Source organism: Symphalangus syndactylus, chromosome X, assembly GCF_028878055.3.
Source record: "Symphalangus syndactylus isolate Jambi chromosome X, NHGRI_mSymSyn1-v2.1_pri, whole genome shotgun sequence".
Classification (NCBI taxonomy): Eukaryota; Metazoa; Chordata; class Mammalia; order Primates; family Hylobatidae; genus Symphalangus; species Symphalangus syndactylus.
This window is the reverse complement of record NC_072447.2, coordinates 57,941,712-57,967,103: the sequence shown is the minus strand read 5'-3', so window position 1 is coordinate 57,967,103 and position 25,392 is coordinate 57,941,712. Positions and strand designations below refer to the sequence as shown.

General features: G+C 40.6%; 1 protein-coding gene across 4 annotated transcripts in view; it reads left to right on the top strand.

The window, feature by feature from the left end:
• EFHC2 (EF-hand domain containing 2) overlaps nt 1-25,392 on the top strand; it is a 201,627-nt gene that overhangs the window by 89,366 nt on the left and 86,869 nt on the right. For 3 of the 4 annotated variants that reach the window (XM_055267842.2, XM_055267844.2, XM_055267845.2), the window contains exons 5-11: nt 3,755-4,006; nt 5,286-5,318; nt 5,792-5,930; nt 12,208-12,376; nt 19,055-19,197; nt 21,831-22,027; nt 25,041-25,171. In XM_055267842.2, coding sequence (XP_055123817.1) covers nt 3,755-4,006; nt 5,286-5,318; nt 5,792-5,930; nt 12,208-12,376; nt 19,055-19,197; nt 21,831-22,027; nt 25,041-25,171 — 1,064 coding nt within the window. The remainder of the gene's footprint in view (nt 1-3,754; nt 4,007-5,285; nt 5,319-5,791; nt 5,931-12,207; nt 12,377-19,054; nt 19,198-21,830; nt 22,028-25,040; nt 25,172-25,392) is intronic. The other variant, XM_055267843.2, reaches the window with a different exon arrangement.

The following is a 25,392-nucleotide window of genomic DNA, read 5'->3' as shown; positions in this document are numbered from 1 at the left end:
TTGTTGTCTTGCTGGTGAGGAGTTGTGATCCTTTGGAGGAGAAGAGATGTTCTGGTTTTTGGAAATTTTCAGCCTTTTTGTGCTGGTTTTTCTTCATCTTTGTGGATTTATCTACCTTTGATCTTTGATGTTGGTGACCAGATGGAGTTTTCGTTTGGACATCCTTTTTGTTGATGTTGATGCTATTCCTTTCTGTTTGTTAGTTTTCCTTCTAATAGTCAGGCTTCTCTGCTGCAGGTCTGCTGGAGTTTGCTGGAGGTCCAATCCACCTTGTTTGCCTGGGTATCACCATTGGAGGCTGCAGAACAGCAAAGATTGCTGCCTGTTCCTTCCTCTGGAAGCTTCGTCCCAGAGGGGCACCCTCCAGATGCCAGCCGGAGGTCTCCTTTAAGAGGTGTCTGTCAACCCCTGCTGGGAGGTGTCTCCTAGCAGGAGGCACAGGGGTCAGGGACCCACTTGAGGAGGCAATCTGTCCTTTAGCAGAGCTCGAGCACTGTGCTGGGAGGTCTGCTGCTCTCTTTAGAGCTGGCAGGAGGAACGTTTAAGTCTACCGAAGCTGTGCCCACAGCCACCCCTTCCCACATGTGCTGTGTCCCAGGAAGATGGGAGTTTTATCTATAAGCCTGTGACTGGGGCTGCTGCCTTTCTTTCAGAGATGCCTTACCCAGAGAGGAGGAATCTAGAGAGGTAGTCTGGCTACAAAATCATTGCTGAGCTGTGGTGGACTCCGCCCAGTTACAACTTCCTGGCGGCTTTGTTTACACTGTGAGGGGAAAACCACCTACATAAGCCTCAGTAATGGGGGACGCCCCTCCCCCCACCAAGCTCCAGCGCCCCAGATCGACTTCAGACTGCTGTGCTGGCAGCGAGAATTTCAAGCCATTGGTCTTAGCTTGCTGGGGGGATCCACTGAGCTAGACCACTTGGCTCCCTGGCTTTCATCTCCTTTCCAGGGGAGTGAGCAGTTCTCTCACTGGTGTTCGAGGCACCACTGGGGTATGAAAAAAAACTCCTTCAGCTAGCTTGGTGTCTGCCCAAACAGCTGCCCAGTTTTGTGCTTGAAACCTAGGGCCCTGGTGGTTTAGGCATCCGAGGGAATCTCCTGGCCTGAGGGTTGCAAAGACCATGGGAAAAGCATAGTATCTGGGCCAGAGTACACTGTTCCTCATGGCATGGTCCCTCATGGCTTCCCTTGGCTAGGGGAGGGAGTTCCCTGACCCCTTGCACTTCCAGGGTGAGGCGATGCCCCACCCTGCTTCAGCGCGCCCTCCGTGGGCTGCACCTACTGTCTAACCAGTCCCAATGAGATGAGCCAGATACCTCAGTTGGAAATGCAGAAATCACCTTCCTTCTGCATTGATCTCGCTGGGAGCTGCAGACCAGAGCTGTTCCTATTCGGCCATGTTGCCAGCCACCCCCAGAAAAAGATCTTTTGTGCCAGGAATTGTGAATAAATACCAAGAACAGCTAAGAAATGTTTTAAATAATTTCCTTTCAGAGTGGGAACATCATTTTAGCATTTATTCCCTCAGGGAGAAGATTCTTCAATAAATATAGAAATCTTTGGGAAATTAGGAGTTTAATAAGAGGCTTCTATATTGACTTTCATACATTTACTTCTGCAGTGTTTGCTGTCTTGAACTGTAAAGTTAAAATTAAACAATTTAACTTAGACTGAAAAGAATCCCAATGGTATATTATCAATAATGCTTTTCTTAGAGGCCTCATAATGCCAAAGAAATATTTTTCAATTGATTGAAATAGTGGTCCCATAATTTCATTTAAATATCAGGGATAAGACTGAAGAGTCTTTGGAAAGCCATCATGTCTCCCCACTGTCTTGGGTTAAGACTGCACCTAGACTGCCCTCGACAGATAGAAATTTCAAGAATTTACAAAAAGATTGTATAACCTGATTTGGGATAACATCTCCCTTGTCAGTGTGCACTTCCTTATATAACAGTCCTATTTGGCTACATCAGATGAAATGGGGGCAGTTTTACTCCACGACAGGTCTGCGAAAGTGCAAACAGAGGGAAGAGTTGCATCAAGAAGACTATGGAACTAGTGGTTCCTGGGACAGAGGACAGCCAAGGCAGAGGCTCTGCAGACCTTAAGACCTTGTCCATTTGCTGTGCTCCTGTTTCTCTGGGGCATTCTTATCCTTGATACCTAAAGCTTTTTGAGCTAAAATAAAACAGTGAATATATTTCTTCCCTTTTACCTTCACAAAAATCTTTGAATGAGTAAGAATTATGTACACATATGAATTTCCCAGTGAAAAGACATTATGTTTTTGGTTGAGATATAATTAACATAGAGTCAAACATATAAATCTTAAGTGTATAGGTCAATAAGTTTTGTAAAATGTGTGCAATTGAGTAACCAACACAAAAATCGAGATGTAGAATATTTTTACCACCTCAGAAAGTTCCTTTCTCCCCTTTTCTGGTCAAATTCCCTACCCAGAGGCAATTACTGTTCTGATTTCTGTCACCGTAGATTAGTTTTATCTGTTCTTAAATAAGAATTTTAAATCTTTTTGAAAAGTCAGTTTTAAAAAATATTAAAGAAGTATAGTTTTTGTCTTTTTTTAATCTTTTTTTTTTTTTTTTTTTTTTGACAGAGTATTGCTCTGTCGCCCAGGCTGGAGTGCAGTGACACAATCTCGGCTCACTGCAACCTCTGCCTCCCAGGTTCAAGGGATCCTCCTGCCTCAGCCTCCTGAGTAGCTGGGATTACTGGCACCTGCCACCAGACCTGGCTAAACTTTTTTGTATTTTTAGTAGAGACGGCCAGGCTATTCTCAAACTCCTGGCCTTAAGTGATCGACGCACTGTGGCCTCCCAAGGTGCTGAGATTACAGGTGTGAGCCACCCCGCCTGGCCAGAAGGATAGTTTAGTGTATTAATGTTTAATATGAAAAACTTCCTCATACTTGTTTGTCTCTATTCTTTTTTTTTTTTTTTGAGATGGAGTCTCACTCTGTCACCCGGGCTGGAGTGCAGTGGCGCGATCTCTGCTCACTGCAAGCTCCACCTCCCAGGTTCACGCCATTCTCCTGCCTCCGCCTCCCAAGTAGCTGGGACTACAGGTGCCTGCCACCACGCCCGGCTAATTTTTTGTATTTTTAGTAGAGACGAGGTTTCACTGTGTTAGCCAGGATGGTCTCGATCTCCTGACCTCGTGATCCACCCGCCTTGGCCTCCCAAAGTGCTGGGATTACAGGCATGAGCCACCACACCCGGCCAATTCTTAAAGTTAAAACTGGTTATAGATGCATATATATCTATGTCATAGTTGAAATTAAAAACAAAATCACGGAATGATCTGTAGAAAAATATATCTTTTTTGTTTTCTTTTTTTTTTTTTTTTCGAAATGGAGTCTCACTCTGTTGACCAGGCTGTAGTGCAGTGGTGTGAACATGGCTCACTGCAGCCTTGACCTCCTGGGGTCAAGCAATTCTCCCATCTCAGCCTCCCAAGTAGCTGGGACTACAGGCGTGTGACACCACACCCGGCTAATTTTTTTTTTTTTTAAGAGTTGTGTTTTTGCCACGTTGCCCAGGCTGGTCTTGAACTCCTGAACTCAAGTAGTCTTCCTGCCTTCGCCTCCCAAAATGCTGGGATTACAGGCATCAGCCACCGTGCCTGACCAAAGATATATCTTTATATATTTGTCACTTGATTGTGTATATCTTAGAAGTGATTATGCAAACCCTGCAACCATTATTGACATTTTCTCCATTTGCAGGTTGTAAAACACGTAGAGCCCTTACGTCCCTACAAATCCCTAGACACCCCAAAACAGTTCCTCCAGTATCATGACAAGATTTTGTGTTTCTTCTGCCTGTGGGATGACTCAGTCTCGATGTTTGGAGACCGTAGAGAACTCATCCTGCATTACTTCTTGTGTGATGATACTATTGAAATCAAAGAATTGCTTCCACACAACTCAGGCCGAGATGCTGTAAAAATGTTCCTCCGGAGGAGTAAGCTACCCAAGGTGAGCTGTGGACAGAACCACTTTCTGAATTTGCTTGTGGGTCAAGAGACTAGTCACTGTTTGGAATGTTGTGTGTTATGACTGTATGATGATAGTAACCATGCACTAGTGTAGGTATTTAGAAAACTTTCATTTTGTGCTCTCTATTAATATACATCTGTGAAAGTAATACAGAGAATATGATCAATTAGAGTTGGAACATTGAAGTTAAGGCAAGTAAAGGAAAAAAGTCAAATGTAAGAGAAAGCACCTATTCATCATTGAGTTCACATCCAGTTTTATGAAACTAAATGACTCCTTAGTAAAAGAATTGCTTGTGGCTTTGGACAGGGCACTGCAGATTACTGAAGAGAGCCCATGGTTTGGTCTAGGTTGTGAATACAAACACACACTTATACACGTGCACCTTCATGTGCATGTACACATGCACTCACAAACATACACATGCAAGTTTACAAACCAAAGTGCCTTTTCTGAATGTAGCAACTAGTCACCAAGTAGCCACTAGCTAGTGGCAGTGATGACTTTTGCATTTTATTTAATATTAAAAAGAGTTGTCAGATTGATTTCTACAAATATTTATGGCCATTTGAGAGCTCATGTAATTTGGGTGCAGCAGAAACAGCCCAGACCTGGATTAGAGTTGTGAGTCTGCCCCTTAATAGCTGTGTTACCTTGGGCAAATCACTTAACTTCTTTGAGCTTATTTCCCCATCTTTAAAATGTCATAACATAGTAAAAAAAAAAAAACAACAAAAAAAAACACCATCTAAGGACCTGTAAACACCTATAAAACACTTAAAAACATAAAGGCTTTTTCAAAAGCTCTATGTTATATTTTCTTTCTTATTTGGATAAAGTGTCTTCTTAGTGCACATGAAAAGGTTACCATAATGCTAATTTCTGAGGCAAATAACTGCTGGCCATTCAGTCCTCACCGGGAGGCTTTCCTAGATTCTCTGAGCCCACTGCTGGAAGCCCTACTGCGTTTGCTTGGAGGCAGGGGAGGCACAATTTGTCCCAGAGGGAGCGCTGGGATACGCATAGCAGGCAACCAGGACATGCCAGAAAAACCTGTTTTTAGAATGGCTTTGAAAAATAGGCTAAATATAAAATAATAATGACATACCTGACATTTACAGCGTGCCAACATCAGTTAATTCATTTTATTCATTCAACAAGTATTCATTGAGTGCCACCTCTATGCCAGCCCTGGGGTTATAGTAAGAAAGGGAATGGATTAAATCCTACCACATCTTGTTTTGATTTTGTCTTCCAGAATTGCCCACCTAGAGTCTATCAACCAGGCCAGGTAACAGATCGAGCAGTTCTCAATTCATATGGTGACTTTATAAAGAACCAAGCGGGTAGCTACCTGTTCGATAGATACAAGGGAAGGAACCTCATATTTTATTACATGTTTCTAGTGTGACTTCTTTGGAACCTGAACAGTGGGGCGAGTTACGTACTCTTCTCTTGTGAGATTGTGAATGAAATCGATGAATACATAAATGTATGCATTGTACTGCTATTTATCAGTAATAAACATGCTGAAATGTCTATATAAATATATGCAATGCATTGCAGTTTGTAAGTATAATACTACAGTGCTAAAATAATACTTTAGAATATTAACATCAACTGGTTGCCTTTTTATTTGATTTTTAAAATTTAGTTATTAAAGATTGAAGTTTTATTTTTGATTTCCTTTTTTTCTCTGGGAAGGGGTTCCTGGTTCTTTTGAGGGTCCATGGTGCCAATGCTATGTTCCTTTGTCTTTATTAGCTAGGAAAAGTAGACCAAGAGTTTTACAAAGATAGTGACCTGTCCCTAGGAGTCACCATCAATGTGTGGGGAAGAAAAGTGCTCCTTTATGACTGTGATGAATTTACAAAGTCTTATTATAAGTCTAAATATGGAATTGGTAAGTGATATATATGTCAATTAAAAATATTTTTTAAATTAAATTATTTGTTCCCTAATTAACATTTTACTTTGGAGTTTCAAATGCTAGGCCCATAATAGCTACCACTTATTGTGCATTTGCTATCTTCCAGCCGTTTGTTGTCTTATATATTCCTAACAATTCCCTATGGATAGGCTCATTTTCCCCATTTTAGAGGTGAAAAAAACCGAGGCTTAAAGGGGGCTCATTTGTCCAAGGTTATGCAGTGAGCAAAGAGTGAGCCAAGATTTGAACTTGTCTGCCTGATGCTGGGGGGTAAATGTTTTGGTTTAGCAATTGAAATGGAAATCTGAATGCTTTTCTTTTCACTTAATTCTTCTTACCACAATGGATATACCTAATTGAGTTATTGAGGGAATTCTCATCTGCTAGTTTGCTCTACCTTTCCTGGTGAGGCTCAGCCAGGTTTTAAGCTTCTCTCTTCTCAGATATTAACTCCATTCCAATAAGGTTAGTTCAGTTCAGAATGAAAATGAGAGATTGATTAAGCACCTACTGTATGTAGGTCACTGTAGTAGACTTAGGAGGTAGAGTTGTGTAAGAGGTTTCTAGGCTGGAAGGGGAACTGAGACCTGCAGTGTGTGACACCGTGTTATGAGTGTCTTGGAAGCTGGCAGAGGATGTGACGTGTAACCTAAAGCATAAACCCTCATTTGTTAAACTACCCTCTACCTGAGGCTCCAGGTACCTGCTGCTGCTAGGAACTGATGGGACTTGCTGACCTCCCAGTTTGGGACTGGAGTTGGGATAGTGGGTACTTAGTCCTGTACTTCTTTCTGAACCTTGGAGTATTCATATGAACACACTTCCCCAAAGGGCGAGATGGAAGCCAAGTGCAACCGCAGCTTCTTAAGAGACAAGGTGCTTTGTCGCTAGAATGAGATGAAGCCATGTTATGTGTCTTGTTGTCCGCATTGTGTAGTATTCCTGGCCTTCTAGGAATCTTTACATTGTGAGAGAAGGCACATCAAGTACACAAGGGGGTTAGAGTGAAAAAGGCTTTCAGTTTTACTCTTAGGTTCATTAGGGGGATTTGTTGCACTGCATCTGCATGCCAGATTAGTCAAAATGTATGGGCCCTACTGGGGCCAAATTGATGGCCTCTTTTTATTTTATTTTCTAAAATTAGTCCCCTTCAGTGGACACAGTTGGGCATATTTGCCTTGGGGACTGTGGACAAGAAGCAGCCAGGAATGTGCAGGTGGCAGCTGCTATAGAGAAGCTGCTGGTGGCCCCTAGACTATGGGAAAAGAATTTGGCCTTTAATAAATGTCGATGCCTGTTTGGAATCCGTAAGTCTTTAGTGTAGAATGAAAATTTAAATGTATATATCAAGATGAGTCACCAAAAACCGTAACTTACACCTGATGATTACCTTAATATAAAGGATGTGGTAAGTGTTCCAAAGCATTATATGATTCCTTAAACATAAAGTCTAACTTTTGGTTGATGTTTGTTTGTCAGCTTGGTGAGAATATGAAAGTTGCATTTGGGAACATGAATGTCCTACTACTGGGACTTAGTATGTTGTTAGGGTCTTAACGGCTTCTCTAGAAAATTTTTTGAGGCAGTGTGAATTTCCTGGTGTGCTCCAAATCGAGCCATCCTGGGTAAATGTATCAGCTTCAAATGTCCTATGGTCCATTTCAGTCGAGTCCTTGTGCTTAATTTCTTTCTGTTCACTTCTTTTGTTCACTCTGTGGACTAATTGTATTATGTAAAAAAAAAAGTAGTCTGTGCCTTTAAAGCTAATATAACATGAGCATTATGCATTTAAACAGAAAATTATGCAAATGTAAAATTATGATGCATTTCATAGTCACACTGACTTTTTATATTTCTCATAACATATGTTAAAATATCCCATTTAACAAACACTATTATTACACAACATTTCTTGAGTTACAACAGTGTACTTAATATAAGTAAAGATTAGAAATTATATCTATGATGAGGTGGAGGGGAGAATGAATCAGTATTCTCTGATAATCTTTGCATTTGCTTTTCCTGATTTTTTGGTCAGGTTAAATTAATATCCTTAATGTTACTTAGATACAGTTATTTCTGCCATTTTAATTTTATTTATAGTTCATCTGGTCTCAGCAATTTTTTAAATTGACCAAATTACACGCGTTATGTTTTGGTATCCTTAAAACCCAAACCAGGACAAAGTCCCATCAATCATTGTGGTTCTGTCAATAATTGTGTTCACATTTCCTCCCTTGTCAATAATTGTGTTCAGTAGAAAACCTGGGTATCTCCACTGTGCAACACGCAGGAAGGATCTAACAAGCACCAGCGACACAGCTAGGGGCCTCTCTAGCAGGAAGTCAGGGGAGATTTCTAACGCAGTATGCCGCCTTGGTGCTTTAGTACCTTCTCCTGTGTAATGACACCCCAACATATTTTGGGGGAGAAAAAATGGCAGACAAAGAGAAGGAGTTGGCCACGGTCCCAAGAAAGATACACGGATAACCCTTCTATTTATGTAGAAGTGGAGGGCTTGCTAGAATTCCAAGAGACACTTGAGCTCCTGTGTAAAGCTCAATCTCCTAAGATGATTCCTTCATACATTTAAGGATTCTAAGGAGAAGGTGATTCTATAGATTTCTTCTCTTTAATAGTGCAGTGTGACCCCCTCCATCAGGCAGTTTGACCATCCTGCTGGCCCTGGCTTGCCTGCCGGGCTGTACCATGTCACTCCCTCATTATTTTATGTGAATGAACACGGTGTGGCAGATGGAGGTCTGTTGGTCTTTCCTATAGCATGAAGGTTGAAAAAGGCTCTAGGGGTTCCAGGTGTTTCTTTTTTTTTTTTTTTTTTTGAGACGGAGTCTTGCTCTGTCGCCCAGGCTGGAGTACAGTGGCGCAATCTCGGCTCACTGCAAGCTCCGCCTCCCAGGTTCACGCCATTCTCCTGCCTCAGCCTCCCGAGTAGCTGGGACTACAGGCGCCCGCCACCACGCCCGGCTAATTTTTTTTTGTATTTTTAGTAGAGACGGGGTTTCACCGTGGTCTCGATCTCCTGACCTCGTGATCCACCCGCCTCGGCCTCCCAAAGTGCTGGGATTACAAGCGTGAGCCACCGCACCTGGCCAGGTGTTTCTTTCACTAAAAGGACAGGGATCAAATGTAAACTGTTCTTACATAGGAATTTCTGCTTTAGGTTATTATTTTTCTATCAGTGGACTTTCTTATTTTTTCTTAGTGGCTAGGACAATGAAACTAGTAACAAAATTGTTCATTCTCATTGCTTTTGAACACTTATTGGGCTATGCTTAGATTGAACAAAAATCTTAAAGCACCTTTAATTTTGTGGAGTCATTTCTGGCCATCTCTGAATTTTTAGGAACAGCAGGACATTTAAGATGAGTGTTTAATGATTATTTGAGTAAATCGGACACTTAAAATTGCACCAATAGGATAGAATTGGCTTCTGGTCTCATCACATGGCCCTGATGGACCTAACAATTTTGTTTCTTTTGCTTCCCCTATAAAATGAAGGTGGTTGAGATGGGAGGATTCTTAAAGATTTTATAGCTCTAACATGATGTGATTCACGAATTTAGGTTTCATTGAAATCATTTGATATGGGTATTGAATACAAGCACAAGTGGATTTATCTTGAAGCTAATGAAGCATAATCTTTAGAGGTCTTCCTTTCCAGGAGTCCCAATCCAAGGCTCTGGCCTAACTTTGTCTTAGTAATTTGACATTCTTTGTCTAGAAGAGCTTTGTCCAAATTATTTAAGCTTCCAGCCTCCCAAAACCTGTATTCATCTCTAGGCTACTAGAACATAAGCAGTGAACTTTGAGGTAACTGAAGGCTTTTCCCAGTAGTCTTTCCCACTGAGATGGTGAATAGAAAATCACCACGAAGAAGCATTAAGACTCCTTTGTAATATGTATCATCTGTCTGCCAATTTGTTGGAATCTAGTCAACCATGGATGGGCATTCGATATATATATATATATATATGTTTTGACAAGTCACTTGGAATTAGAGGAATCAGATAATTAAAAGACATATCGGTCTCAGGATCTAGCAGAATGCCAACTTGAGACATTGGGGAAGATGCTTTGTACAAAAATGTATACATTTTCATTTATTCAATGAATATTTTTGAACACCTAAAACATGCAGGATACTGGGATGATGGAAAACCAAAGTGAGGAAACTTGTCATTCAGCTGTGAGTCCAGAGCTTTGTGAATGTATGCAAATTACCCAGATAAATGGGATTTAAAGTTGGATCTTGAGCCAGAGTTTCCAAAAAGATGTATGTGGTGGTATAAAAGTCAGGCATGATGGAGTGGAAAAATTCTCAGCTTTTATACACTAGATGGCACTGTGGGTGCAGAGGAAAGCTCTAAATTGGTTCTTTTGTTACTTAAATCTGTTGCAAAAATTATATGGTTGAGAAAACAACAGTGTGTTATAAGCCCTGTAATTCTGGGGGGAAGTGTAGGATGCAGTCCTAATTACCTTGAGATTCAATATGTGTCCTCTTTTGGTTAGACTGCTTAGATTGGTATGTAGAGTTGTATGTATATGTCTCCTGTTGTAAGAAACTGCTCAGGCCCAGATTCTTAAATAATCACATAGAGCTCTCCTGCCATGGCTATGATGTTCTTCCTGAAATGAAAGACCAAACAGTGGTGCGTTAGATGTAATGGTTAGCAATGATAGAGTCTACCGCAATTCTGCCCAATTCCAAGATTTGAACTCTTCTCTTTATTTCCAAGACTTTTCTTTAATCACCATAAAAATAGCAATAGTTGAAGCTCACAAGTCACTTCTGTCCTGGCAGACTGGCTCCCCGCTTTCACTGAGTCACCTTTATAAACATGTCTGCTGTAAGCAGTCTCTGTTAGGATGTAACAATACTCTTTTGGGGATTGTTTTTGGGGAAATTTCACACAAAGGCTGCTAGGAAGTCTAAGGAAATATGAAAGCTGAAAATGTTTTCAACAAGAGTTAGAAATGACCTCAAGCCCTTAGCCTTTTGATCATCAGTTAAAAAACAAAACAAAAACCAAACAACCACCTTAATATGAAGAGTTAGGTTGTCTTGGATGAAAAATTGATCTCCATTTTCTCTTCTGGGGGTGTGCACTAAAATTTGTACTCTTCCTCTGTGGGAACTTTGACAGTGGAAAAGGAAATATTTGCTTATGTAGAACTCCTTTCATTCATGATTGAAAACACCTATGTCATACTGAAGCTTGGGGAAGAAGTAGAAAATAGATTCTGTGGGAGTTTGTTTTGTTTTAGGAAAGATCTGGCATCTTTTTTTGCCATTTATGTTGGGGACAAACACAGTGACTTGGATAGATCAGGTCAATATGTTCCTTGCTCTGGAGAGCACGATTGCTTCTGAGATTGTACAGCCTCGAAAATGAGTACCTGAAAGCTCCTAGGCTATTACAAATATGTTACCAGCTCTCTCTCCACCTCTCTTTCCTCACAGATGATAAGTATATAAATAAAATCAACAGTATTTACTGTGTAGCACTCCCTTGGAGAGAGTAGGCAGTTGGCTATTTTAAAAGTTTTTTCTCTTTCTGTTTTGTTTGTTCGCTTCATTGCGTTTGAGTGCAATTGTAGTCTTTTCTTGGGCTTAACAAAAGCTACCTGGGGCTGTGGCTGGTGAGAGGAAAGTTTTGTTTTGGTGTTTGTTTTTGAACTACATGGGGAAGTACTATGACCTGGAGTTGCTTTGGAGGCAATGGAGGGTACTCAAATAGAGGGTGCAGTAGGAGGAGATGGTGGATGGGGAAGGATAAAGGTGAATAGTCAGGAGTAAGTCCTGTTTGGAAAAGAATTTTATTAGTGAGTGTTGACTGAGATAGGAGAGGGCTAAATTATAGGTTAAAATATGGAATGAGTGGCATAAATTTCAAGTTTGAATTTACATATTATTGGAAAAATCAGAGGAGAACAAAAAATATTCAGAAATGGGAATGTGATGACAAAATATAAACGTTTACTTATTTGACATACTTTTTTTTTTTTTTACTTTTGAACCAATGGTGATTATTAAGTGAGTTCCATGGTTTTTGTAAACATGATTGAAAAGTACTCTCACAGGATTTTGCTGTGTTTTGTTTGAAAGAGTTTAAAATAGTCTACAAAGATCTCCATGTTCATCTTGAAAACATAACAAACCTTTCAAAACAGCCATAATCAGGGCAAAAAAAATATTGATGTTTTGTTTGCCTTTGTTTTGTTCTAGAGAACTTTACCTCAGTTTCATGCAAGCGTCCTTCTCCTCCTCCAAAAATAGAAAGGAAATTTCCACCTTACAACGGTTTTGGTTCTGAGGAGGATTCTCTCCGTAACTGCATAGACCTCAAGCCCACACCTCGTCAGAGGAACTTCAAGAAGTTTATGGAAACAGACAGGTGCTTGAGGGAACCATGATTTTAGTCTGATCTTTCCCAAATGTGTTTGGGGTTTATAACATAGTTCTTATGATGAAACAGATGTCACGCAGCTCATCTAATTGCAAGTCCAGGGAGACATTATTATAGGCTTTTAATGAGGTTGATTAACATGCACGTATTAACAGGTTCTTACTTGAGTGCTTATTTTAATAAGTATCATCTGGAGGCCCCTAAAGTAATATTATCTCCAATATATGTTGCCTTTCCATATCTATCTATATATCTGTCTCCCAAAAGTAGGAAAGATGTAGAGTAGGAGTTAGCAAGCTCTTTCTTAAAGGGTCAGATAGGAAATATTTTTGGCTTTGTGGGCCATACGGTGTCTGTCACAACCACTCAGATCTACCATTGTAGCGTGAAAGCACCACAGACAGAATGTAAATGATTGTGTGACTGTGTCCCAATAAGACTTTTTTAATGGACGCTGACATTCAAGTTTCATATAATTTTTACATATCACAAAATATTACTCTTATTTTGATTTTGCCAACTGTTTCAAAATGTAAAAACCATTCTTATCTCAAAAGTCATATAAAAACAGGTGGCCTGGTAGATTTGTCTCACTGACTGTGGTTTGCCTACCCCTGATGTAGAGATTTCAAGGATTTATATGTGTTTTTAAAAATGTTATTTGGTGATTAATGTTGTTTTCACTTGAGAGGTTGGTTGAGTTCAGTAACCATAGATTTCTCACTTAGCTGAATATAATTTTAAATCATGGACTTTTAGAAGTATTCCTAATGGACATGGAGAAAAACCTGCCTGTAAATCATGCATGTAGAATGTAGACACTGCCCTCGGCTACTTTTTGCTTCTGCAGGGAGAGCAGGCCCTGGAGAAAGAAGTCAGGGGAAAAGTGGTGGGGAAACATTGTAGATGCTTGAATAGGATGTGGGCTAAGGGTTACAGTCCTGTGTGAGGGAAATAATGGATCAGGAGATCCTGAGGAGAAACAGTGATAAAGGGAACGTGGTAAGTCTAGGAGAAGGAGAAGAAAAAGACATCCTGAATTTCATAAAATTGATTGGGGTCAGGTGCTGTTGTAGCACATTTGAAGGAGAGAGAACAGTAGTTGTGTTATATCTATAAAAGTGGTAAAAATTGATTAAGAATTATATAGAATGTCTTAAAGTCTACCTTAGCTATGACATGATGTCCTTTGTCTTTCTAGAAATAATCTTTTACTCTTAAGGACTTTAGGGTTCTATTTTTAAGTTTTAGATTTGATGCTTCTCAGGAGTGGTCCCTGTACTTTTTAGAAATGCTAATTATGGTGCCCCCCCCAAGACTGACTGAGATACAAGCTCTGGGGAAGGGGCCCAACATTCTGAATTTTCTCAAGTCTTCCAGTGGATTCTGAGACACACCAGTGTTTGAGAACCACTGACTTTTATCACATAAGAGGGTTGCCAGCTTATACTCTGTCATCCCTTATCGAGAACAGTGTTTAGGTGAGGTTCCAGGGTAGGACTTTTGATGGCTAACTGCTGTTTTTAAGGACAACCACCCGAAGGAGGTGGGCAGGAAGAATGTCCCTATTGTAAAAGGAGAGGGAATTTTTCTTATAAGTAAACAAGATGAAATATTATCCAGGGTGTTGCTTCTGGAACCCAGGGGAAAACCATTCTTTGTGAGTAGTTGACTTAGTCCCTCTTTCTGTCTACACTGGGTAAACTTGCCCACAGAACACTGACTGTAGATGGTATTCCATGTTCTTGTCATGTTGTCATGGCTGGAGAATGGTAGTATAGGCACAAATGTCTCTCATTTTGTTCTTTCTGTCCACTGCTCAATCTGTGCCAGGAATACACTTTCCTCAAGCTCTTCTCACACAGGGACTGTGTTTCCATAGTAACTAGCACATTCAGCTGGAGACTTATACATGAGTTTGAATAACCCAAGGTTTTAAAACTGTAAGAACCTAAGGAAGATGATTTCACAAAGCATACAAAGAATAGTTTTTTAAAATACAAATAAACTGTGAATTGAGACATGAAATTGTACATGACACATTGATTATATATATATATTGCTATTAAAATGTACTTGGTGCTATTGTCATGAGGTTAACGCTGATCTATGAGTCATTGGAGGGAATAGTTTCAGATTAAAGCATATGAGCTTTTGATGGATATAAAGATCTTCTTTATTATCTGGGTAGATATCACTGCGGTAGCCTGCTGGGCAGATTGTCTAGTCTGAGGAGGGAGAGCCAGGATAATATCTTTCTTGCTGCACCAGGCTGAATTAGTTACTCTATTCTTTGTGTGCCCACAGTACTCTGTTGATTATATCTCTATTAATAATGTTACTACTATTACTGATTACTCATAATAAGCCATTAGTGGTTACTATGTGCTATGTTACAATACTTAATCTAATTTAATCATCAAATCCTTGGAAAGTAGATAATGTTATTGTACCCATTTTTTACATGAGAAAACAACTGAGGCTCAGAGAGGCCATGCAACTTCCTCAAGGTCACACAGCTAATTTTTAGCTGAACTAGGAACTGAACCCAGGGAAATCTGACTTCTGGAATTTACCTGTCTTTCGGCAGGACCTATACCTATACATATAACAGTGCATCTTAATGACTTGTTTATGTAATTTGTGGGCTCCTCTTAGACCAAGAGCTCCGTGAGGGCAGGGGCCAGCTTTATTGCTTCCATAAGAGTTAGTGCTGGCTATATATTTGGGGATCAATAGTTTTTCTAAGAAGAGAAGGAATGGATGAAGAAGTGAGCAAATAGAATAAATGTTCACTCATCCAGTTCTTAATCATGGATAGAAGAGACAGATGACTTCTCACCAGGAGAGTTATTATACCAGACTTGTGCCAGTCATAACCGTATAGCATCCAAAAATTCATGGTTCAATCTTCATCTCTGTCTTGTTACAGATACTGCCCATCTGCTCTCCCCACCAGTCATTTTTTTCCTTCTTTTAAAAATGTTTCCCCATTAATAAAAATAAGCCTTCATGTGTCTTCCAACCATAAGACTCTATAGCTCTAGATATATTTGAGGTTTTTAGTAGGTGTATAGCCCTGGATGAGCCATTCATTATCTTAGTGAACAACTACTTCTTGAATCCCTGCTGCGTGCCAAGCAGTGTTCTGGGTGTTTGTGATACATCAGTGAACAAAATAGACACCAAGGCCTGCCATTGTGGAACTTATATTCTAGTTCTGGGAGGTGGACCATCAATTAATACATAAGTAAATTATGAAGTATTTACAAGATGTTAAGTACTATGAAAAAAATAAAGAAGGTATTAAGTTGCTGTAGAAAGAATAAAGGCAGATTGGGAGTATGGGGCTGAGGAACATTCCTGGTTGCAATTTTAAATAGTGTGGTCTTGATGGACTTTACTGAGGAGAAGAAATGTGCTCCAGGCAAAAGGAACAGTTGGTGTAAAGGCCCTGAGCAAGAAGTGTGCTTGGGATGTGCAAGGAGCATCCAAGAGGCTGACATGGATGGAGTAGATGAGTAAAGAGCAGAGCACACAGAAAGGAGATGAGAGTGTATGGGGGACTGGGTACACAGGGCTCTACAGACTATTTAAGGACGCTTTTGACTTTGAGTGATAAGGAGGCCATTAGAAAATTTGAGCAGAGAAGTGACTTGAGCTGATTTTCTTCTTAAAAGAATCATTCCAGTGTAGTGTTGAGAGCAGACTATAGATGGCAATGGTGGAAATTAAGACTGGGTAAGAAGCTACTGCAGTAGTCCAAGAGAAAAGTTTTGGTGGCTCAGATCTGGGTGAGCACAGTGGAAGTGATGAAATTAATTAGTGGATCCTGGAATTATTTTGAGAGTAGGGCCAGTGGGATTCCCTGACAAACTGGGTATGAAGTATGAAAGAAGTGAGGAGTTAAGATGCTTCTCAAAATTTGGGCTTGAGCAACTGGAAGGGTGGAGTTGCCAACCACTGAGATGAGAAAGACTGGAGATAGAGTAGGTTTAGGGACAGGAGTAGAAGTTCAGTTTTAGAACCAGTTAAGTTTGGGATGTCTATTAGATATCAAGTGGCAATACCAAGTAGGCAGTTGGATACATGTGTGAGTGAGTATAGGGTTCAGAAGATAGGTGAATGTGGATTCCATCAGCATGTAGATGGTATTTAAAGCCATGATACCAAATTGTATTAAAGCCTTGAGATTGGATGAGATCACCAAGGGAGTGAATACACCTAGAGCAGAGCATGACCAAGGAATAAACTCTGGAACATCCCCAATTAGGAGCTTGGGGAAAAAAGGAGGAACCAACAAAGGAGACTAAAAAGGAGCAAACAAGGAGGTAGGAGCAAAAGCAAGAGAATCCTGGATCCCGGAAGCCAGTGAAGCAAGAGTAACAATGAAGGAGTGATCATTTGTGCCAATTGCTGCTGATTGGTTAAGTTAGATAGGCACAAAAAATTAAGCATTGGAATTGGCATTGTGGAGATCATTGTTGACCTCTACAAGAGCAGTTTAGGTAGAGCAAACCTAATGGAAATGGATTCAAAAGAAAATGGGAGAAGAATTTGAGGTAATGATTTTAGATAACTCTGGGCTGTATGTAGAAAAAGTTAAGACATGGGTTCTGGACCTAGGAACTTATAATTTGGGGACAACGGGAATAAACACATTTTTAAAACAACCATCCAAGAGTACAAGTCTATATAGAGCTAAATTGGGTGTGACCTTACAATTGATGCAGGAGGTATAAGTAGGGTGGTCAGCTGGAGTATTGTGATAAAAAAGAATATTCTGGGAAGTTTGAGAAGTAGTTATTAGGGAAATATCTGAAAACATTTGCAGTGCTTCTCAAAGTATGCCCAGGGGACCACCTTATCAGAATCTTCTGGGATGCTTATTAATGATGCAGGTTTCTGGAGATGTGAGCTAACTACTGAATCCCCCCATATCTCTGGGGATTGGACTCTGGATTCTGTATATTTAACAAGCTCCCCAGGTGACTTTTATATACAATAAACTTTGTGAACTGCTAGTCTAAAAATTTTATTGAGTAGATTATATTCTCAATTGATGAGATCTCCAGAACACTAGATTTAGGTGAAAAAAAAAAAGGCATATTGAACGTGTGAAAAACCCACACTTAACATATACACTTATAAATTATAAGAAGTTAAATTTACAGTAATATTCCTTTTCCTGAAGTTAGACCTTCCTCAGTTGCTTCAGTGATATTTCGAGTATCTGAAATGTTATGGCTTTTTTGTGTGAGAGGGGCTACCAAATCTATTTGTTGTGTATAAATCCAATTATGTACCAGAGAAGATGGTTGACAAGGCATAGCTTCCCCACACACTATATGAGGTCTGTCTGAAGCCTGGAAACTGGGTAGAGAGAAAACAGCCATGCAGACCTGGCTGCTTTGCCCAGGCTGTTCTGGGGTGAGCCTTCCAAACTGCTGCACACCGTCTCACATGGGGCCTCAAGCCTAGGAATCTTGGTGCCATCCTTTTTCACCCCGGATTCTTGTACAGCCTGAGAAAGGAGCAGAGAAAAGCACTTTTTGCCTCTGCAAATCAGAAATATTTGGTTTATTTTTTAAATCACTGTGAACACAAGGAAAGAATGATTTTCAGTATAGGAGACCCTGCAAGGGAAGACTTCTCTGCTTAGAGTTGTGACAGAGGACATGGTTTATTCTCCTGTGTACCTTCCTGGGGTAATGATTTTAGTTATCAAAGACCTCTCCAAGGGTTTACTGTTTCTTACAAAGCCCACCTTTCACTAGCTGATATCCGCAGACATGCTTCTGCTGACAGATCATAAATCAGTTTCTTCAGTGACCAGGCAATCAACTTTGGTAACTTTTAATTCTATAATTTGATCCTATCTTTAGTCTACTAGACTATTCTATTTATGCATAGAATTCTGAGTACAAATTCCAATCAATACAGATCTCATAACAATTTTCCATAAACATTTATTGAATACTTACAATGTAAAAAGTATTATATTAGATAATGATTAATAAGACAGTCTTTGTCCTTGGAAAACAGACTTGTAATGGCTTACAATATGAGTGATAAGCACTATTTAAAAAAAAAAAAGGTGGGTCTATCATATTTGTTATAGCATTTGAAAAGGAAAAGTTAATTTTGCCCTTGAAGGAAGTTGGGGGGATGCTGGGGAGCTGGAGGAGTGAGTCTGAGAGGAGGATGTGGGCTGGAAGACAGAAAAGTAAAGGGCATGAGACAGTGAGTGGTGAATGGGGGAGGTAGCCCCAGATACTAGCAGAGCCCAGGATTGCCCAGGCAGTAGGGCTAGGTGCTTGCTCTTCTTTCCAGCATGATTATTGTGATTGGTGACTAGTCTTGTCATTAGAGAACAGCCTGTTAGTGCAGCTGGTTTGAGCAGTGTGTTTATGATGTTTGTTTCGGGTTCATTTTCCCAATGTGTTACCCAGGACATGTAAAGAATCAGAGATATCTTAATATACTGAGAAAATTCCTCTGCATTTAGATTTAGAACCTTAATTAGAAGATGGTTGAACTCTTTCACTTTGGACAGTTTATGCCTGCTATATTAAAGCCATATTATATCTTTTGCAGACTTTTAAAAACATAATATGTGGAAGATTACCTGTATAATGCTGTAACTCTCATTTCTCTTCCATTTAGCTATGGCTCCAAAAGCAATATACTCCGTTTCTTTGCAAAACTAGTCACAGACAAATGTGTTGACTTGGACAGGATGTTTGTTGTTTCATATTATCTCAGTGATGACACCATTTCAGTGTTTGAACCTATACAGAGGAATTCAGGTAAGAGATATACTCTTCACAGCATTTTCTTGAGAACATTTTAAGTGTCTCTTCATGTTGAAAATTAGGGAACATGATCTGATTTTGTAGCTTAGATTATCTACAATAGAGGCTTTATAAAAAAAAACCCCGAACAATAGGGTTCTTTTCACAGATCTCTTAAATGGGAACCTAAACATTTAAAATGATAGAAGTGGAACAGTTATGGTTGGCTTAGGGCTGGAGGACCTGGAGTTACCCCCTTTTTTCCACTATCCCCACTTCCACTGTGGCCTCTGAGGCACCTCTATGGAACCCAAGGGCTTCAAAATCATGGTCTGAGTACCACTAGTTTTACTTGTAGCCAGCAAGCCAAGAGGAAGTCTGTATTCTTGGTAGTCCTACTTTCAAAATTTTTGTTTGGCTGTAAGACAAGAATCCCAGATACACAAATTCAATCGTCAGGTTCCATCTTCATCTGGTCGTTCTGTCTGTTGAGGTTGTTGCCAAGGTTCCAGCACTCAGGCCCACAGAATGCCTCTCTGCAATATGCTGGTACCACCATCATTGCTGAGGAGAGCCATTGACTTACCCAAACATGGCACTGTAGGATCCTGTTCTTTGTCTCAACATGTTTAGAACTTTTATCAGTGCTGAAGACATGCATTTGGGAAGAATAATCAGTGATGTGCTGGTTAACTGGCTCTTTGAAAAGATTTTAAAAGCCCTGATTTGTACTGTTTGCCAGTTTCCATGGTGTGAATACCCCAACCATGGCCAATTTCAAGCAGCCAAGAGTTTAAAAACTGGCTTGCAAAATCTCTGAAAATTCAACTGTCAGCTCCTATGAGCTGGTATGAGCTACTTAGCACACCAATGAGTAATGAATAACTTGTATAACTAAGGCTCCAGAGTGATTTGAATAATGGATCAAATCTTAAAATATGAAATTGCATAGGGATGAATATAAGTCATGCTCTTACAGGTCAAAAATCAACTCTATACACTTAGAATGGGGAAGATGTGGCCAAACAAGTTGCAGCATGTATGAAATAGAAAGGAGTGATGGTAGTCAACAACAAGCTTACTAGTAATCATAGTGGCCATGATTGAGAACTTAACTATTATCCTTACAAGGACTTTATGAGGTTGGGTTTTGTGTTAGTCCAGCTCCTCCAAGAAGCAAATGCCAAGACAGGATTAAATGTGCAAGAGATTTAATAGGGGGAATGCTGGTGAGGGAAAATGTGGAAGGAACCAGAAGAGGCTGGGAGAGCTGTCAGACTGTAGTGCAGTTCTGATGCCTGTGAAGCACAGAGGGAAGGAAGAAAGAGGGAGTCTTAGACTACAGTGAAATTCTAAGAAAATTTCGACAAGGTTGACAGGGAGTCCTTGAGGCAAAGTTGCTAGTTGGAGGAGTCCTTGTTTTGTAGGAGTGAGCCTGTCTTACTATCCCTGCCTTGCTCACTCATCTGTTGGCAGCAGCCTGTGGGAAGAGTGACCTCAACACACACCTGAAGATTGATTTAAGAACACAGCAGCTGGGGCCTTCCATCAGTTATGCTCCCCACTATAGGCGCCCTGAGAAGTACATTTTCAGGGCCTCCACACATCTGATTCCCATTTTACCAATAAGAATTCAGAGAGATTAAATAACTCCTAAAGATCACCCAGTGAGCAAGCAAATGACAGAGCTCGGAAGCCTGTGTCTTTTTACCACCTATCATTTCTGAATGTGGTAGGAAGAGTGGGATGAAGTGACCAAAAAGCTTATCTGGTCTCAGGCTATATTTATAGGTCTGTAGATTTCAGTTCAGTATCAGAAGATGCTGGAGTTCCCTGTTCAGCTCTACTGGCTACTTTCCAAGAGGTCAAAACAAATAATGTCTAGAAGAGAACAGATGAAATGATGACAGTTCTGGAAAGTAAGAAATATGAGGCATTACTAAAAGAAGCAAAGGGATTTTACCTGTAGGAAAAAAAGACTTAAAGGGACTCCCATAGTTATCTTTAAACATTTAAGTAATCTCCTTTACAGAAGTAGGGCATTTGCTATGTAATCTGCATGTCAGATTAAGTATAAGACATCATCTGGGACAAATAGGTGGACATAAGCACAAGTGAGGAATTTTCTAACTGGTACTGTTCAAACATGCTCTAAAGATGAGTGTCTTCCTGATGTTCCACACTCCCAGTATGCTGCTGGGCATATATAGGAAGTCCTTGCCAAGTGTTTATTGGACTGGGAAGGGAGTGGAGAGAGAGAAGAAAAGGCTAGAATTACACACCATTTTTTCTCTTTTTTTTTTTTCGTTTTTTTCTTTTTTTGAGATGGAATGTTGTTATGCTGCTCAAGCTGGTCTTGTACTGCTGGCCTCAAGTGATCCTCGTGCCTCAGCCTCTTGCGTTGCTGGGACTGCAGGCACATGCCACCATGCCCAGCTTTGCTTTTTGTCTTGAACATCCTCACCTAGGAAGTCTTATTTCTTCACTCACTGCCTCATTCTTCCCTTAAGTCCAAAAATAACAGGCAATATGAGTTCACAGGTAACTTATATGGTGGTCCGTGCTTGAAGATAAAGTAACTCTGAAGGCAAGTCAGATGGTGCTTTTAAGAATAAAGGCTGCTCATGAACTTTTCTATTTTTTTATAGGAATTGCTGGTGGGATGTTCTTGAAAAGAAGTCGCGTTAAGAAGCCTGGACAAGAAGTCTTTAAAAGTGAACTATCTGAATATATCAAGGCTGAGGAGCTGTACATTGGAGTCACAGTGAATGTGAATGGTTACCTATTTCGTTTGCTCAATGCTGATGAATATACCTTAAACTACATGGAGCAGAATACAGATAAGGTGAATTTACTTTGTATAATTCTTGACTTGCCTCTCAGCCCTCCGCAGTCTGTGTTTTTCTTTCTCTAGGGCCTTTTCTTCTTCATCTTGCCACCAGTTTTACATTGTGCATTCACACATGTGGGCATGAATAATGGATTCGTGTGACTTGGCCACATGTCCCATCACAGAGGCCAGGTTCTTGTCTACTCTGTTCACATGCTGGGTTCTCTTCTGCCCAGCATCACGGATTCCAGGCACAGGCAGGAGGCAGGGCCAGGGTTGAATCAAGTTTCCTGGGTTTTCTGCTGATGCTAACAATGTTTTCAGAAAGAAATTCAACAACTATAGGAAAGGAAGAAAAATCTGGTGCCACACACTGTGCTGTCCCAGTTAATTGGCACAGGCCAACAGAGAAGGCCAAGACTTGAACAAACAGAAACCTCAAGGGAACTGAATAGTTGCTGGATTTGCAACTTCCCATAACAGTAAGCCACCTAAGGCCTAAATAAGGATTTAAGGATAAACTGGCAACAGTGAGCTCAAAGAGTTTTTTTTTTTTTTTTTTTGAAATAAGATGGCAGATGGGTACTGTTACTGCAAGTGCCATTATGGCAATGCTGGTTCAGTAAAAATAACGTATTGATAAAATCTTGATTTTAAATGTGGACTAGTTCAGTGTACAAACATGTTTATTTGGGAGTCATTGCCTAATATGGAAAAATCTATCTGGGAAATTTTATTTTAAAAGTTTACCTATAAGTGGTAATATTTATGTGCCATTTATATACATACAGTGCCAATTTTGTCTCATTTGTATATAAAATGGCTGGGGTTAAGTTGCTAAGATCGATGTCTCTGTGTACATCACACCATTCATATCATTTTGGGTCCCCTGAGAAGCAGATGCCAAGACAGAATGAAAAGTGTGAGAGATGTCGTGGTGAAAATTTCTGAGAAGGATAAAGGGGGAAGGGGCAGGAGTGGGCAGAGGGGGACCTTCAGACTGGGAGGCAGGTTGAACCCCTGTGGAAGGAGAGGGAAAGGAAGGAGGGGTGGGTAGGGAGAGCCTCAGCTGACAGCACAGCTCTGAGAAAGTCTCAACCAGGCTGATGGGGAGCCCCAGAGCACAGACTGCCCATCAGAGAGGTCCCCTGTCAGGCAGGAATGGCCTGGTTCTAGTCCCCCTGCTGTGCTGTGTCATTGGGTGGGAACAGCCTGGGGAGAGGGTGGCCCCAGCAGCAACATTGCCTGTGAACTCTGTGAATCTGGAAGGTATGGCAGCTGGAGTCTGTCAGCCAACAATGCTCTTCTCCACAGGGTCTCTCTTTACAGGAGGCCTGAGAAGCGCCCTCCATGGCTGCCATGCCATCTCTCCATTTGTAGTCTTAGGGATTCAGGTTATCATAAAACCTTGAACCAGTAGCTGTTCGAAAACACTGAATCTAGACGAGAAACTCAGTAATTGGGAGTTTAGATTTCTGGAGACCAGCAGGCCTGGCTTGGGAACCTGACTCCACATTAATAGCTGAGGGACCTTAGATATGTTTTTTTTTTTTTTTTTTTTGAGACGGAGTCTCGCTCTGTCACCCAGGCTGGAGTGCAGTGGCGCGATCTCGGCTCACTGCAAGCTCCGCCTCCCGGGTTCACGCCATTCTCCTGCCTCAGCCTCTCCGAGTAGCTGGGACTACAGGCGCCCGCCACCACACCCGGCTAATTTTTTGTATTTTTAGTAGACACGGGGTCTCACCGTGGTCTCACCGTGGTCTCGATCTCCTGACCTCGTGATCTGCCCGCCTCGGTCTCCCAAAGTGCTGGGATTACAAGCGTGAGCCACCGCTCCCAGCCAGATATGTATTTTTCCTGAGCTTCAGTTTCTTCGTCTTTGGAATGGGAGGAACAACAGTGCCTATTTGATAGAATTGCTATGAAGATTAGATGTGATAATGTGTGTGAAGCACTGAGCTAACCTTGAGGCCCATGGTAAGCTCAATCAGTGTTGCTATTGTAAATTAGAGTTCTATTTCCAATCAGAGGGTGAGCCTATACCTTAATATAAAATATGTATAGCATAAATATAAGATATAAAGGTTTTTTTTCTTCCTTTGGGGGCAATAAAAGCAGGGTAGGACATTATCTGGAATCAGCATCCCAAGTGAAAACTGCATTATTTTAAAACTGCCCTTAACAAAGACATTCTAAGCAGAGAAAGATTGCTATACTATATAATAGCAGCCTGAGGAATCTTTTCAAAAGAGCTAATAGATCCTGTCATGGAAATAGATGAAATGCAAAAAGGTGGGAGAAGTAGGGGTCTGCGATAGGTGCCAAACCACCTGGATCATTTTCTGGTGGGAGAGAGGGATCTTTAGACTAAATTGCCATCAATATTTTTATTTTAAAATTTAATCTTCCCATTTTTGGTCTCTTATCTATAATTATTTATGACCTTATGTTTCACTGGATGCAAGAAGTATTCTTACCAAGTCAAAAAGCTAGTCACAGGATAAGAGACAGGAACAGTGGACAGCCCAGAGAATGACTGTGCAAGGGTTAGAGTGCCTGCATGGATCTTTGATACCCAGCCTTGCTCTCATCAGTGCGTTGCCTAATGGACAACAGTTCCAGGGGGATCCCATTCTAAAGATCTAGAGAAAATGGAGGGCTACTTATCCAGTTTTGAATCCCTATTTTCTCTATTAGGATCTCCCAACATATTGGGCCAATATCCAAGGGTTATAGGGAGGAGGCTGAGATGGAAGCAGGGGTTGTTTTCTGATCTCTGTGACCTGGTGTTCCTTAAGCTCATTTCCCTCAGAGCTGGGGCCTATGCTGATGTCAGCTGTTGTCCAGAAGCTTTAACTGAGGAGATACAAAGCTAGTCATGCCTTCTCGGTGTTGGTTTCTTTGCAAAGACAGACGTGCTAACTTCATGTTCACAGTGTGAAGTCCCTTTGCAGGCCATCAGCAAGATTAGACTCCTGAACTGTTAGGAATATTTAAATATGTTTTTCCTTTCATTTCCCCCTTACAGTATCCTTTCAGTAACCTCAAACTTGCCCTACAAAAGCTGAAGCAAGAAGAAGGAAAATTCAGCGAGCTCAAGAAGCTATTTAAAGCTGCTGACTGTAAGCACACAAAGATGGTGGATTATAATACATTCAGGTAAGCCATATTCTGCTAACAATCATCTGTTTTCCCCTCAAGGTTGCCCAAAGAACAGAAAGAACTATTTCTTTCCTAATCAGTTAACTATTTTTTATTAGGAATTGGCATTTCTTTGAGTTTGTATTATTTTGTGGTCAAGTTTTGGCCACTAATACTCTAGTAAATGTTATGAATTTACATATAGAAGGAGTTTGTACATGGAAACAGAGGGACAAGAG